General features: G+C 37.0%; 1 protein-coding gene across 1 annotated transcript in view; it reads left to right on the forward strand.

Annotated features, from left to right (window-relative positions):
* LOC139737562 (cytochrome P450 3A19-like) overlaps window positions 1-2,125 on the forward strand; it is a 37,642-nt gene extending 35,517 nt beyond the window's left edge. The window contains exons 6-7 of the mRNA XM_071648244.1: window positions 1,359-1,521; window positions 2,051-2,125. Of these exons, the coding sequence (XP_071504345.1) occupies window positions 1,359-1,521; window positions 2,051-2,125 (238 nt within the window). The remainder of the gene's footprint in view (window positions 1-1,358; window positions 1,522-2,050) is intronic.
* Window positions 2,126-17,092: the final 14,967 nt, after the last annotated feature.

A 17,092-nucleotide genomic window follows, 5' to 3' on the forward strand; every position in this document is an offset into this window, starting at 1 on the left:
AAATACCCCCGACAATCCCACAAGAAGTGTGGCTTTTCCAGCACATACAAGAAATGTGAAATGACCTCTAAGTCGGAACAATCAGGGTACCGTCACCACAAACTTTTAATGTCCTTCATGTAGAATGACCACCCATGAACCTCTTTAGCAAGTATGAGTTAAATCCAGTGAGTAACAATCAAGTTATTGCATAAAGAAGCATTATTGCAAATTTTGACATGATCAGGGTGACCTTTGACCCTATAAAAGGTGGAACTCTGAGGCACCATTATCAATAGGTATAGGCGTATAGATTTGACCGTTATACATTTACATGCCAAATTTGAAAAAAAAAAATGGTCGAGAAACAAGGCCAGCGTCGCACACGCAAGATAATGCAAGTAGACCCTGTTAAAATTCACCTTTTCATGTATAAAGACGGAAGAAGCGAGGGCGCCATCACCAAGATCACCAAAAACAACAGGCGTCTTCGTTTTACCATAATACACCTTCATGCCAAATTTGAAGATGATCTACGAACTGCAGCCAGTAGAGCGCTCAAAAGAAAATATCCACGGCGGACGCGTCGGCGCAACGAGGCCATATCCGTGGTATCCTCCCAACTCTGTTCGGTGGATACAATGATAGTTTGTTTAAATGAAAGAAAGATATTATTCAGAGGGGTGAAGGCTCAGGTTTGAGCTTCTCAGTTTGTCTCCCTCTACAAATGAAAATTTGTTGTTGTGATCTTTAAAAATTTTCATTTTTAGAGGGAGACAAACTGAAGAAACTCAAACCTGAATAGTTTGTTTGTTTGTTTGTTTGTTTAATTTATCTTTCTTTCAACGCAATTTCATACATAAATCAAGATTCTTTTCATTAATGTCACATAGAATATCAGTAAGCAGATTACAATGTACATGTTTCAAAGAAGGAAAATTGATGTGTAAATAAATTCTATTAACAAAACATAACTCGTATTACCAAATTTCCAAATTATACCTTGGACATTATGCGGAAGAATGGGAATGAAATGAAATGACAAACACAGAAATATTGCGTATATTTGTTGTAGTTTAAAATACAATTTACATGAAAAGAAATGTGATAAACAAAACAAATCTATATTCAGATGTTATGTTCATTTAAAGCAATAGCATGTGTTTTGTAGAATCAAGCATTCCAAACAGTGATACCATGTCAGAGTTATTCCAGAAAGGTGCTTGGACCATCCTTATACATGTATAAAACATGACATCCATTAATTTTCTTCTCTGTTATGTTTGTTTGATATGACTCTGTAGTTATCAAGCAAATAATAATAACTGCATTGATATGTAGCTTTATGATTATAACCTTTTACGCTTTTAACCCTCAAGATTCACTAAGGAGAACCGTAAGGGGCGTCACCCCTTTGCCTGGATGCCATTTGGTGCTGGTCCTCGCAACTGTGTTGGGATGCGGTTTGCTCTCATGGAAATGAAGATGGCAATAGTGCGTGTGCTCCAGAAGTACCGCTTTGAAATCAGCCCAAAAACTCCGGTATTCCCTCTCACAATGTCCTTAGATTATGGAATTAATGTTTACCTTCTAGGGAAATCCTGACATGTGATTCTGTGGCTTTATCTTCCAGATATCTGACATTATGGCATTAGTCTCTTGATGCTACGTTCTCTCTTCGTTTCTTGTCTCTTGACACTAAATATCAGGAGTTGGGGTGTTGGGGCCAACTTGGAGCTCCTAAGGAGATAGTGTACATAATTGAAGTCATTTTGTACTCAGGTACAGGTGATAAGGGAATGTAACACGTCTTGGGAGATGCTGTGACCACAAATCTCCACAGCATGTATATACAAACCTTATGTTTTTGCTGAAGTTTAACGATTACCCTTGATTTTGATGTTGTGATCTTCATCACCATCCTTGTCACCAACATTAGATAAGTGTCTTTGGTAATTTGATACAATCACAGCTTGGCATGCGTAAAAATTTAATCTTCTGTGTGAAACACTTATTAACATTGATTCATTTTTTCGCTTTCCCTTTTGGCTATTTTCTGCTGTATCTGCAGGTACCAGTCAAATTTGGTGTGAGGAATGCGACGCCGAATGATGGTATTATCCTGTCTGTTGTAGAGAGAGAGTGAGTTCTTCTAGCCTGGCTTACCACAAGATTGCACAAAATAATTAAAGGAAAGTGCCTTTAAACAAAGCTCAGGCACAAACTTGTCTTCAAGGACAAGTTCCCCTTCATAGACATGTTGGTTGAGTGAATGCAGCAATATTAGTAGAACACATAAATGAGAGTTTGAGGAAAATCGGACAATCCATTCAAAAGTTATGAATTGTTGAAGTTTCTGCTCAGTCACGTCTGGATGAGAAGATTCCTATAGCTTTTGATATCACATGTGCACAACGATATAAAGAAAGTACAAAAAAGTATAGACATAATAAGATATAAGAGGTATAAGAGGTATGAGGTATAAGAAAGTATAAACATATTTTCAATTTTCTCAAAAAACAAAACAAAACAAAAACACTCAACTTCTCTCTTTCAGAAGACAGGGGAAATGATATTACCCTTAACGTACGTCAGTCACAAATCGAAGAAATGTGCAGCTTATCAAAAAAGCGAAGTTTTGTGAAATTCTCTTTTTATTTCCCTTATATCATGTATATCGTTGCACGCATGTGACTATAGTCTTCTCATCAAACAGTGATTGCGCAGATACCCTAAAAATTCTCTACTTTTTAATGGATTGTCGGATTTTCCCCAAGCTTTTACTGACGTGTTCTACACATTGTTGCATTCACTCAATCCACATGTATATGAAGGTGGACTTGTACGTTAGAGCATGTTCTCGTAGTACATCATTGATTGTATGTCGTCTAGATTATAGACTTCATTATACGAAAACATAATCCTCTAAGTCTGCTCTTCAGATTATGTTCATTATGTCAACACTGTCTTCACAAGAAAAAGTTCAAAGTTCAAATTTATTTCCATTTTTAGTAAATGAATCATCCGATATGTTACAAACCCAGTTGTCATGTGCACATTAATTTCGTTTGTCTTTCATGAGTAGACTGTTTTTGATAATTATTTGGCTCTAAAAAAAAAAAGAGGAAAAAAAGCATTGCTGTATCAGTGGTAAGAAATATTTTTCCATCTTTAGCAACTTACTGATGACCATGTTTCCGTGAAAGCATTGTTTTTAAGTTAGACAATTAAGGCTTGTGAGGACTCTCTGAAATTCTATGAGATCTATGAAAGCATTATTCTTTGTTCACAAATCCTCACAAGTTTACGAAGAGAAAGTTTCAGCAATATGTTTACAGAACAAAGATGACATAATTCTGAAAGTTTTAAAAACTCAATGTACGTTGACAGAAGTATTCCACATGTAAATAGTGATGTTGGTGAGGTAGCACTGCTTATATAATTTTAGAGAATATGTTATTAAACATCCATGTTCAAAGCATACAAGCATGCAATGTATTGTAATCACTACGCTAACGTGTACAATAAGTTATGCACAGACTGTAAGAATTTGTTTTGATTTTTTTAACGTAATACACGTGGGTTTTAGTCAAATGTGGCCTCTCTGAGGAGACCTATTCGTATTCAAAGAAGTTCTATATATAACCTCTTTGTTCTTATTGTAGAAGAGCAGTGGGAATGAAACAATATTTTTAAATGAGATTAGTGACAGTTGCTACTGCATTCTTTGTTGCTGTAAACGTCCACATCAAGACAGTCACTCTACACACAGTTACACTTTTTTTGGCGAATTTTAGGTGACCACACACTATAGTGCAAAAATAAAAGTACTTGAAAATGTATGCTTGTCTGTATTTACGTTTCACAAATAAATGTCTTGATTCCGCAAGATTTTTTTTTTTTTTTTTTTTGCCACTGGCAAGATAAAAAGATGGCTGTTGAAAAATTGATTACAATAATTTTTTACACACTCAGTAGAGGTCTCTTAGTTTGGAATACAAAAACAAAAAGCAAAACAAAGAAAACAAATCATCAGGAACTTGCTGCATGTATGACAAATTTCTTTGTTTTTTTTTTTAAATGTGCTAATCTTTGTCGTCTTTCTTTCATAGAGCTGTGTGAAATGTGAGTGTAGATCCAACTTTGGAGGGCTATTGTTTCATAACTGTCAAAAAAAGTATTTCATTTCATTTCTGCACTTTTCACAAAGTATGTACTACGTTACAATTTTCCAATACTAATCGTATCCAACACAAATAAAAGCATACCGTGTGCATGTATCATGTATGATGTACCAATGATTGAAAGGTGAGTTAAAGGGACTGTACAGTACTGGTTGAGGTGGGGATTCATGTTTTGAACATTCCCAAGTGAGATAATGAAAAGCCTCTTATGAAAAATATGAAAGCGCATGTAATTTTAAGAAGGATTCAACGTTTATATGATGAAAATTGGTTTTCAAATGGCTAAGATATCCAAAAAAGTGCTAATAATAAAAGGCGACATGCCCTAACTTTATAAGTATCTCTTTGTTTCACCTTGTTTTTGGATATCTCGGCCATTTCAAAACCGATTTTCATCGAATAAACTTTTGATACCCCTTAGAACTGCATGCTCTTTGACATCTCATAGAGTGGTTTCTGAATATCTCACAAAACGTTAAAAGCTAAATCTTCACCTCGACCAGAACTGTACACACCCTCTAAAAACATACATTTAAAAAAAAGATATTTGACTATTCAATCTAATAATTCATCTTAAGCTAAAGCTTGAATTTGTTGACGGCCTCTAAAAATGCATATGGCTTACACTTCATTACAAATCATTACATACACACTCAATTGTAGAACGAAGTGGGGTACGTACAAAATGCACCAGTGCAAAGGTGAGCTATACCCGGGTGTCCCAAAAAAGCGGAACGGTGGGTTTTCAGTACTTTGCGTTCTAAAAGTGATATATTTTTTGACATCATTAGAAAGAGCATTTTCTACAGAAGACAATGATACCAAAATCATTAAATTTGGTTCAGTACTTTTTATTCTACGCCAATTTCTAAAAATGCAGTCATTTTCAAATTTCGTCGGATTTGGGGGACTTATGAGATAATAATTTGAGTGCAACACGCGATCCATACGGTGAATATTGTTGTAAGGTAAGCACTATTTGGGCACCCGTCCCGCTTCATCATGAATATTCATCAGGCAGTAAGATACTGTACTCGTAAATGGCAGAACGCTGGATACGTGCAAAACGTATCGCCGGGAAATGTAAAAATCTCGAAAAATTGCATCAACGGTGAATGTTAAAACGTCTCGCCGAGAGATGGAAAAATGTTCAGCTTTGCCGAGAAATGTAAAAACGCTGCCGGGAAATGAAAAAAAATATGTATTTCCACGATATTACGGATACATGTAGATGATGAATATTCATGATGAAGCGGGACGGGTGCCCAGATAGTGCTTACCATTGTGTAAGCTCGGTGATCCATGTCAACAAAAGATACAGCTCTCACATTGGGCACTGGCCAGGAAAAAGCAGTGTGTGTGTGTGTGTGTGTGTGTGTGTGTGTGTCTGTGTCTGTGTGTGCGCGCGCCCAATATGAAAGCGTTATATTTTGTTGACATGGATCAACGAGCTTATACAGTTCGCCGTATGGAACGCGTGTCGCATCCAAATTATTATCTCATAAATCGCAAAAAAAATTGAAAATGACTGCATTTACAGAAATTGGAGTAGAATAAAAAGTACTGAACCAAATTTAATGATTTTGGTATCATGGTCTTCTGCGGAAGATGCTCTTTCTATTGATGTAAACTATGATGTAAAATGATCTAAAAATATATCACTTTTAGAACGCAAGGCACTGAAAATCCACCGTTCCGCTTTTTTGGGGACACCCGGTATAGGGTGTAAGTATGAATGTGCATTTTTTTTTTTTGTTAATGCCATTCAGAAAAAAGAAAACAGTGTTTGTTGATTTGCACAGAGAAAAATAACATAAATAATGTTGATATAATAATGTTAAGATTTTATACTCGCGACTCAATGGAGTAGTCAAAACTCCACATTAGGACTTCTGACAGTTTCCCCTTCAACAGAGGTGTATTCCAAGGAGACCCGATCTCCCCTATTATCTTCTTACTCACGTTCAACCCGATATTGAAACACTTACAAGCGAATGAAGCGAAATTCGGATACGATTTGAACGGAACACGATTCATCTGCGTACCATTCGCTGACGACTTCAATCTTATAACGGGTAATAAAAGATTCCATCAGCGTCTCATGAACGAAATATCTGGTTTGGTAAAACTCACCATCAATCCATCCAAATGTCGCACTATTTCGATCTGTGGCGGTAACCCTACTGATATCTCCTTTTCAATTGACCAACATACTATTGAAACAGTTCGAAATAAGCCGGAAAAATATCTCGGTTCTCTTATAACGTTTAACATGCAATCTGCGAATGCCTATATTTTCATATTGGAGAAATTACGTAATATTATTACAAATATCAACAGTTGTTCTGTTCGTGATGAATACAAATTGGCGGTATTTACCAGATACAGCTTACCATCTCTTCGATACTTACTGTCTGTCCATGACTTTACTAACACTCAGCAGGACGGTCTGGACAAGACTGCAATTTCTCAAATTAAGAAATGGATTTCAACCGCTTTTTTATTTAGCCCCGATGGACTCGACTTTAGAGTACCCTCTCAACTTTACAGAGAATCTCATGTTCTCGGACATGTTTCTTCGCGTATTCGTGGTGATGATAAGGTCCAAGCTGCGCTGGATGCGAAAGTTTCTCGCGAAGGTCAATGGTCGAAAAAAAATGTCCAATTGCAATGCTAAATCATGTGAAAAGTATTTTTCTGATGTGGCTGTATCTGATTGGGAAAAAGTAAAAAATGTAGTGAAACAAACCCTACATACTGAAGTTAAAGCATTCTGGAATGAAAAGGTAGCTCCCCTTGTCATGCAAGGTGATTTTTTTAAAGCTTTTGCAATCAGAGAATTCGGATCTGACATGGCGTTCAATTATGTTCTCTTTTCCAAAAAGCGCCCTCAGTTTTATCACGAGAGCGTCCATCAACTGTCTGTACCTTAGGTGATAATCTCCGCAGATGGGGAAAGAAATTGAATTCACGTTGTTATTTGTGTGGTAATCATGAAACGCTTTTCCACATATTGCACAATTGTAAAAGAGCGTTGGAACAAGAGCGATATAATTACAGACATGACAGCATTTTGAATTATATGAAGAATGTTATCAGCGATAACATTACTTGTACTGGAAATTTGGATTTGTATGCAGGTTTAGATGGTCATCGCGTGAATGGTGGCACCATACCCCCTGATGTTGTGGTTACAGCAGAACGCCCCGATATTGTGATAGTGAACAAGAGAGATAAGCAAGTTGTAATTGCAGAGTTGACAGTTCCATTTGAGCCCAATATCACAGATGCAAATAAATGAAAAAAAAGAAAAATATGCGCCCCTTCAAGCAGACATTGGATCCCATGGTTACAAGTGTGATCTCATTTGCTCCGCAATTGGCTCCCGAGGACTAGTTACGAAAGAAAACAAAAAGAAAATCTGTTCCATACTAAGATTCGCAGACAAACAAGCAAAAATAAAACCCCACATCCAGGCCCTGTCCAAAATATCTATTGTTTCCTCTTATGCCATCTATAATGCACGTAAAGAACCCACCTGGAATGTTAAATCTTTACTTACACTGTGAAGTTGAAAACAAGTATTGGCGTTCGATTTACCATGAGTATATAATGTATGGCGGTTGATGATTTTAGATAGGATGTTTGTATATTCATTATATTATTAGTAAAGTTTTTTCTCTTTGAGTGTTAAGATTCTATGTTTAGGTTTATATAAGGAAAAAAATTGAGATTTTGTTCATTATTAGTATATGATATGTTAGATGTGATGTTATAGGATTTGGTATTGTTAATTGTTATTTTTACTGAGAAAGATAAAATAGAGTTTTTGGAGAAAAGTTAAGAAGGTGTAAAGTGAATTAATGGTAATGGAGTAAAAGAAAGGTATAAGAGAAGCAGGGGGAAGGCAGAGAGAGAGAGAGAGGGAGAGAGAGAAAGGTTTTATGAGAACGATTTATATAAAACGTAAAGAAATGAAAATAACAGAATGAGATGAATTTGTATTATTTTGATAATAAGGTATGTTTTGAAATGAAATATATGTATTGTATGTTTGAATTTGTTTGTGTATAATTGTATCTTTGGTAAATTTGTTTGTGAGTACGTAACTGTAACTGAGTGTGTTCTTTTTACAATGTATGATGTATTTACATGTTTTTCTGTATTGTCCTTTGTCTTTGCCTTGTGCCTCCTGTTCAATCCAGGAGACAACCTCAGGGTTCCCACAGTCATGGAAAATCCTGGAAAAATATGTGGTCATGGAAAGTCAGGGAAAAGTCAGGGAATTTGGAAAATTTGTGAAAAGTCATGGAAAAGTCATGGAATTGCATTTACCTCTTGGCTATGGCAGCTTTCCAATTTGTCGTGTCTCGCAACTCTCATACTCTGTGATCATACTCTGCTATTATAATTGGTGTTCGTGATTTCCATTTTTCCCAATTTTGTGACATCCCAAATTCTACATAAATCCTGGGACATTATACTAATGATAATAGATGTACATGTCATGAGTAAGATAATAGGTGGAACGGACGGCTGTGAGGGGAGGTGGAGGCCATCACAACGCGTCTGCATGATTTTGGAAACCGTGCCAGAAAGGAAGTCATGGAAAGCAGCAATTTAGTCATGGAAAAGTCATGAAAAAGCCATGGAATTCTGTTTTCAAATTTCTGTGGGAACCCTGCAACCTATAGGCCTTTCATGTTACATTGTTTATTGATATAATAAAGAATGCTGAACAACATGCATGTATGTATGGAAATGAATCATGAAATGTAACATTGTGGTGAAAAGAATAAAGTGTATCTTGGCATGACTGCGTCAGCACTCTGATGTGTGGTTTATTAGACATAGGACCCTTTAAGAAAATTTACAAGTTCAATACAAAACTAATCTATTAATGAATTTCAAATCAAAATAACATAACACACAAGAGCCAGCTCTGATTTCTGAATCCAAATTAAAAATTTGTAAATGTACTAATCATCAAAACACACACATACACATCACGTTTACAAGTTAAGCTTTCACAAATTTTAGAAATCTAAGTTACTAAAGAAAGGGGTCTGTAATTGTCCCCTTTCGTATTGTTTATAGTGTCGTGAATAATCGTTTATGTAAAATAAGTGTAAACTGTTCAGCCCACGTGGGGCAGAGGAAGATTGCAGAGACTCTTGGGACTATGGCGCTCGAGGGGAGGAATAAAGGTTGTTACTTTAATAGAAAGTTTAGCATATAGTCTATGGTGGTGATTTTGTTTGGTGTTAGTGATGATACATGTGACATGTTGGGTTGCCATCATCTTTTCCTCTCCTCGCTGAAATATGAATAAATTTCGCAATCTTCATGTTATCAGGTACAAGTCCAGATGTGAGGAAAAGGTTAATAATGTATACTAGTTTCTACTATTTGGGGAATTATATTCTTTAAACAAATCTTATTCAATTACAACCAGAGCGTTCCCGTCTTTCACAATCCCGGTCTTGATTACTTCTTTATCATTTATGGGTAGAAAATAATCATTATATATAGTTTTGGGATTAGGTATATTTAAAAAAAAAATCATGAATATGTTACAACATGAGGAGATATTTTGTGATCATTTTCCCGATCAATGAAAAGAAATCATTAAAAATTCATTCATGCCAGCGGGAATATTGAGGTGTTACCCAATCGCTTTTCTGAAATACTTGATGCATCATTAGACATTGTTAGACGTATTCATAACATTTAAACATTTATTACCGAGTATTTTTGATTTCATTAAACTATATTTAGTTATCTGGTTAACATTAAACTTTCTCTTCTGTATACGCAATAAATTAGTAAGCATATTTTGATAGGTAACATTTTTGTCTATTCTTATCAGTGATGTTGCATCTGTATACTTATATTTTGTTAATCGATCGATCGTTTTCCGCGGGAGTCTTGGAGTTCTTTTGTAACTATTTTTCCTGTTATAGACGCTTTATGCTCATCAATTATAAAGGAATAGTAACTAGTTTTCACAAAATAATCATGAGACGAATCAAGATCGGTACTGTATCATATACAAAAGACCAATTGATATCTTTTAAGCTAATTTGCAAATGAGCAAAATTATCGTTATCTTACGAAGTTTCTGATTATTATTTTGCTTGGGAGTTAACTTAACGAGGACTTGTGTATAAATATAGGAATAGAATAATGATCGGAAATGTCTGAAAGGACATTATCGGACTCGGAAAGTGGAAGAATTAAAAAAATGGCAGTTTGGTCAGTAACACGGATATATATGTATAGAAATCAACGGTAACAAATCCACAGTCACTATAATTTCTACAATTCTAGCGAAGCATTTTCGAGCATTATACATTTCACAAGATCAATATTAAGATCACCTATGAGTTAATATAGGTATTTATTATTTTATGAACATAGCTTTGTCCACTAGATATAGTACATTAAAAAAAATGATTAAATTTAGATCCAGGGATCCGTAAAAAATTCCAATCAATCATTTTTATCAATTCGATTTGCCAATTCAGCAAAAAGAAATTCAACTTTGACAGTCTTAACATTTAGCTTTTTGTGAATAGAATATTCAAATTTGTCCGAGATGTCAAAAAACCGACTCCACCACTTATTCCCTTATTTCCATGCAGGAATTCAAACCCGGATATGGAGAATAAGTAACTGATATTGGAAGTCAACTCTTAATTGTTTCCGTCAGGCCTATAAAAGTACACCTTTTTTACCAGAGTTTTCTAAAAATAAACACAACTTCTCATGAGTTCTACTTAGTCCCTATATGCTCCGTATAATAGGCTAACAAAAAACTAGCATTGACAATAATTATTCATATGTTGCTTATACTGGTTTATAGTCAGGTAAACACATGTCGAGCTCTGCACAAGTTCTTGTGAAACAAAATTATATTCAAATTTTGTGCCAAAACATTAATTTATTCGATATTTTCTTAACAGTTGGAAGTTTTGTTTGCTTTTGCGGACGCAAAAGAGTGGCTAACTGTGACTTAAAACTCATTATCATGCACAAAATTAAACAATGTCGGATAAGCCATAATTATGTATGAGGTAAGACACGCCAGAATTGACAGAATTTCCACCTAGATCTGGAGACTGCAGTTACGTGAAAATGTACAGATTTGGATGGAAGAAAAAAGAAAGCGAAACGCATGATATACACAAACATGAAACACACTCAAAACACGGAAAACAACATGAACGCAGTCGAGATAATGGAAACCAAGGAGGTACTATCAGTGGCGTATCTAGGGGGGGGGGGGGCAAGGGGGGCACGTGCCCCGGGCGCCACTCCTTGGGGGCGCAAAAAAACGAAAAAAAACGAAGAAGAAGAAGAAAAAAAAGGAAAAAAAACGAAGAAGAAGAAGAAAAAAAGAAAAGAAGAAGAAGAAAAAGAAAAAAAAAACTCGCGGGGGGAGGGAGGGAGAATGGTGGGGGGGGGCAGAAAACCAAACCAAACAAGATAAAAACAAAACATGATGATGACACGGACATAATGACAATGTTTATTGTGTTCACACAAGAATTCCATGTTCTGTCAGCTGAAATACAAAAATTTTCGGCTCGCTCGCTGCGCTTGCTCGCCAAACTTTACATAAAAAAAGAAGGTAAGAACAAAACGTGATGATGACGCGGTAAAATGATAATGTCTATTGTGTTCACACATGTCATTTTATATCTTGCAGGCAATATGTTTCACGGAGCAGCGGCTGCAATTTCTTTCGTTTTGAAGCTATCACCAATTGGATCAAAAGAAGGCGCCAACGGTTTCGAACATAGGGGGGGGCAGAAAAAATCAAGCAAGATAAGGACCAAGCGTAATGATGACGCGGAAATATACAAATTTCGGCTCACTCGCTCGTACAGTTTAGAGTATTTTTGGTATAAATCGTTATCTATAAGGTCGTCACTATATCTTGATTAGAATTGTGAGATTTAATAAGCAAAAAATGACAAGAATTCCATGTTTTGTAACCTGAAGTACAAAAAAATTCAGCTCGCTCGCTGCGCTCGCTCGCCAAACGCTCGCCAAAATTTATCCCCCCCAAAAAAGAGAACAAGATAAGAACAAAACGTGACGATGACGCGGACAAAATGACAATGTCTATTGTGTTCACACATGTCATTTTATATTCAGCAGGAAAATTGTTACACGGAGCAGCGGCTGCAATTTCATTCGTTCTGAAGCGATCGCCGATTGGATCAAAAGAGGACGCCAACGGATTCGAACATACGTGGGGGGGGGGGGCGCAAAAAAAATCAAAAAAGATAAGAACAAAACGTAATGATGATGCGGAAATATACAAATTTCGGCTCACTCGTTCATACTAATTTAGAGTATTATAAGTCCTCATTTTGTTGGTATAAATCGTTATCTATAAGGTCGTCACTATATCTTGATTAGAATTGTGAGATTTAATAAGCAAAAAATGACAAGAATTCCATGTTTTGTAAGCTGAAGTACAAAAAAATTCAGCTCGCTCGCTGCGCTCGCTCGCCAAACGCTCGCCAAAATTTATCCCCCCCAAAAAAGAGAACAAGATAAGAACAAAACGTGACGATGACGCGGACAAAATGACAATGTCTATTGTGTTCACACATGTCATTTTATATTCAGCAGGAAAATTGTTACACGGAGCAGCGGCTGCAATTTCATTCGTTCTGAAGCGATCGCCGATTGGATCAAAAGAGGACGCCAACGGATTCGAACATACGTGGGGGGGGGGGCGCAAAAAAAATCAAAAAAGATAAGAACAAAACGTAATGATGATGCGGAAATATACAAATTTCGGCTCACTCGTTCATACTAATTTAGAGTATTATAAGTCCTCATTTTGTTGGTATAAATCGTTATCTATAAGGTCGTCACTATATCTTGATTAGAATTGTAAGATTTAATAAGCAAAAAATGACAAGAATTCCTTGTTTTGTAAGCTGAAATACAAAAATTTTCGGCTCGCTCGCTGCGCTCGCTCGCCAAAATTTATCAAAAAAAAGAAGATAAGAGCAAAACGTGATGATGACGCGGAAATATACAAATTTCGGCTCACTCGCGCGTACTAATTTAGAGTATTCTTTTAAGTCCTCAGTTTGTTGGTATAAATTTATCTATAAGGCCGTCACTATATCTTGATTAGAATTGTAAGATTTGATGAGCAAAAAATGACGAGAATTCCATGTTTTGTAAGCTGAAACATAAAAATTTTCGGCTCGCTCGCTGCGCTCGCTCGCCAAAATTTATCAAAATTCATTACATTTATATCACCCTCAAAAAGACCCCTTTTAAGTGCTTGAAAAAACATATCATGTGGACTTTGTTTAAAGTCCCTACCGGGATGAGGTTGGGGTTGAACACTTTTTCAGAAATTAGGGGCGCAATTTTCGCGCTTGCCCCGGGCGCCGTTTTCCCTAGATACGCCCCTGCGTACTATAGTACCTCCTTGGTTATAATCAATGACGTTACGGTGGGCACCAAAGAGGTTCTATAATTATGTACATGTAATATAGTTAGCGCCAAAGAGCTTATAGAACCTCTTTGGTAAGCGCTCACCATTTAATGCGAACAAAATGAAAACGGGACCAATAATTATTGAACAGTGGCGCGCGCGCATGAAAGAGGTCGACTACCAGAATCCTGAACCCGGAAGTGCCTATAGTAATACACGTAAAGTACAGCTTCGAAGATGGGGTTGGGTTGGCAAAATCATTCTAATCTTAAGGAAAATCAATATTTGTCCATATGCCTCCGGACTTTATGAGAGAGATACATTCTCAACACAGTTAACGTGTTTTGATGAAAACAGGACTCGCTCTGATGTGTCAAATATGTGCCTTAACATGCTTAACAAGAAGCCAAAATTGCCAAACAGGCATTCATACATTCATACTACATTGATACTAGTATAAAGATTGCAGAAAGGTATACAGTGTATCCTCTTTGGTATGGGAGTACTGATTTCACATACTGTAATGTCACTTAGAAACATCAGACACACATACAACACACACTCCCACATACATACAACACACACTCCCACACATAATACCTATCACTCTTATTTATGCTTACATGATTAACTTTGTTTAGGAGCCCAGAATGCCCCAAATACTATGATGAGACACTCAATGAATAACCATTGAATATTTGTGCTTGCCGTCAGTGAATGATTACCTACTGCCGAACAAACCGGTACCACAAACAGCAACATTAAGACAGAATCGCACATAATTAGCTGTCCATATGCGTACCTTGAAATAACTAAATATACTATGCAATCAACTTTAAAGCCTCCAAGGTGATAGTGTACTGTATCCAATAGTGTTTTTGCATTCCTTCATGCTGTCTGTGCCTTGAGTTATGCGCATGGTCTGGACTCAAGACATGCATATGTGTGTGTGTGTGTGTGTGTGTGTGTGCGTGTTGAAATTTAAAAACAAAAAAGTGTTTGTGTGTGTGTGTTGTGTGTGTGTTGGAATTTGAAAAAAAAAGTGGTTTGGTGTGTAGGTGTGTGTGCGAATGTGTGTGGGTGTGTGAGTGTGTGTGTTTGTTGTGGATGTGTGTTGTATGTCCGATGTTTCTAAGTGACATATATTATGCGAAATCAGTACTCCCATACCAAAAGGTATACGTTGTACCTTTCTGCAATCTTTTTATGTAGTATATATGAAAGCATGAATGCCTATTTGGCAATTTTGGCTTCATGTGAAGGCACATAAAATTTTGACACATTAGAGCAAGTCCTTCATCAAAACACGTATACTGTGTTGAGAATATATCTCTCTTATAAAATCCGGAAGCACATGGACAAATAAAATTAGAATGATTTTTCAGACCCAACCCCACCTTCGAAGCTGTACTTTACGTGTATTACTATGGGCACTTCCGGGTTCAGGCTACTGGTAATCGACCTCTTTGCTAATGGCGGCGGGTCGTTCAATTGGCCCCGCTTCGATATGCGAGCGCGCGCTCTATTACTAGTACATCCACAGAACCTCTTATCTCTAGAACCTCTTCGGTGGGCACACACTGCCACAGACAGCGTCTGCCCAGCCAGGACAACATGAGAAATTAATAGGTAAACAGCATTAATGTAACAACAAAATGCATATAAGTGAGTTCCCTTAATATTTGTGAGAATACCTTTGGAGAAATCCTCTCTGAACATTGCCCAATTTAATATGGTACCGTGGTAGCATAACCGCAACACCAAAAGCTCAAATGGCATGATATCGTGCTTTTTTATGTTTCACAACACAAAAATCAGCAAATTTTTACTGTCAAGTATTGTACAAGTATTGTATTTTAAAAAAAATCTGGATGTAGTGCTTATCGATAGTTGATGAAAAAAAAACACACATTATATGCGAGTACTTTCGTGATTCTTGCAATTGCTCAAAAAATGTAGACAGTTCATCTTAAATTGTCCGTGCAGAAGCTATATCATAATAATGGGCTTTAGAATCTCTGCAATCTAATTGGTCAATATTGCCACGCATTGATTTGTACGGATCCACACTGAGCCATGCGTCAGGTAAAATCCGAACGCGTGGCTCAAGTCTTGTATGAGTGTAGTAGGTTTACCGGACGCATGATGTGGAAAATGGTTGTATTTCATGAATTTACGGGCCTATTTTATAACAAAAAATGATGCACAGACCTATTTCGTGGATCGATGAGAATTGGATGTTGAGCAATTAACCCCAATTTGGCATGTGTGACCACTATCAAAGGAAGATGTGCAAGATAACTCTTTTGTTAGTATTGCATAATGTATTACCATGGCAACAGCAAATCGAACTACTCTTTCATTTCTTGAGCAGTTGATCCCCAAATTTGGAATGTGTGACTGTTGTCAAAGGTAGATATGCAAGACACTTTTTCGTCAGTATCAAATAATATGTTGTCATGGCAACGGCAATTTTTTATAAAAACTTGTGAACTGAATGTACTCTTATTTTTTGGCTTTAGACTTTAAAACCAGTCTGATCGTGTAGTGTGCGGTGGCCTTTACAGACACCATCAACGTACGTCCGTACGTACGCGGGTACACTGCATACGAATACTAAGTACACCAGGGGCCGTATTCTGAGAGCTTATTAAGTGTCTGATTAGCGCTTAATTACCGAATTGGTATTCTGAGAGCATGATTAAGTAGGGGGTATATTAACTACCATAGCAACAAGCGTTTTGGCGGGAAGGACCTACGCGTTTGCGCGTATCAATGCGCGTGCACCTCTGAGAGGACTTAATTACAGAGTTAATTACGAATCGGTATTCTGAGGGTGTAATTAAGTATGAAAGTTAATGGAAAACTTAATGATACCAAAGAGTGTCATTAACTACTCCGATATCACGCAGTACATCATGTTTTCTCTGCCACAACGATGCTTACCGTCTTCGGTAACCGAGGAGCGGTTGAATGTTGTTATCGTGGTATCCGTAGAATTCAGAGAAAAAAGAAATATAGCCGATCTTCGAGGAATTTTGTCATTTTATGTGAGCAAAGAGGTTGAGATCTTCGCGTGCGTAGGTGAGGGGTTGTAATCAAATACCGGAGTGTGCGCACGGAGCTCTAGGGTTGTAATTACAGGGGGGGGGGGGGCGTGGAGGAGCGCGCATTGAGGGCATATTTGCGCGTGTAATCATCATTTTGGCTTCTAACAACGCGTCTGATTGGATGGAATAACAATTAGATGGGAGGGACCTAAGATAATTACAGGGGACTTAATCATACCTTAATTACATCCTCAGAATACCGATTTTGCCCATGATTAAGGGCCTATTAACTTCACGACTTAATCACGAAGTTAATTACAGACTTAATTACGACCTCAGAATACCACCCCAGGAAGTGGACTAGCCTCGCACCTGCTCGCATGCACCAAACATCGCGATCGAGTTGC

This window comes from Diadema antillarum, unplaced genomic scaffold, assembly GCF_040938485.1.
Source record: "Diadema antillarum isolate AM-2024a unplaced genomic scaffold, OU_Dant_1.0 seq00000696_RagTag, whole genome shotgun sequence".
In the NCBI taxonomy this organism is placed as follows: domain Eukaryota; kingdom Metazoa; phylum Echinodermata; class Echinoidea; order Diadematoida; family Diadematidae; genus Diadema; species Diadema antillarum.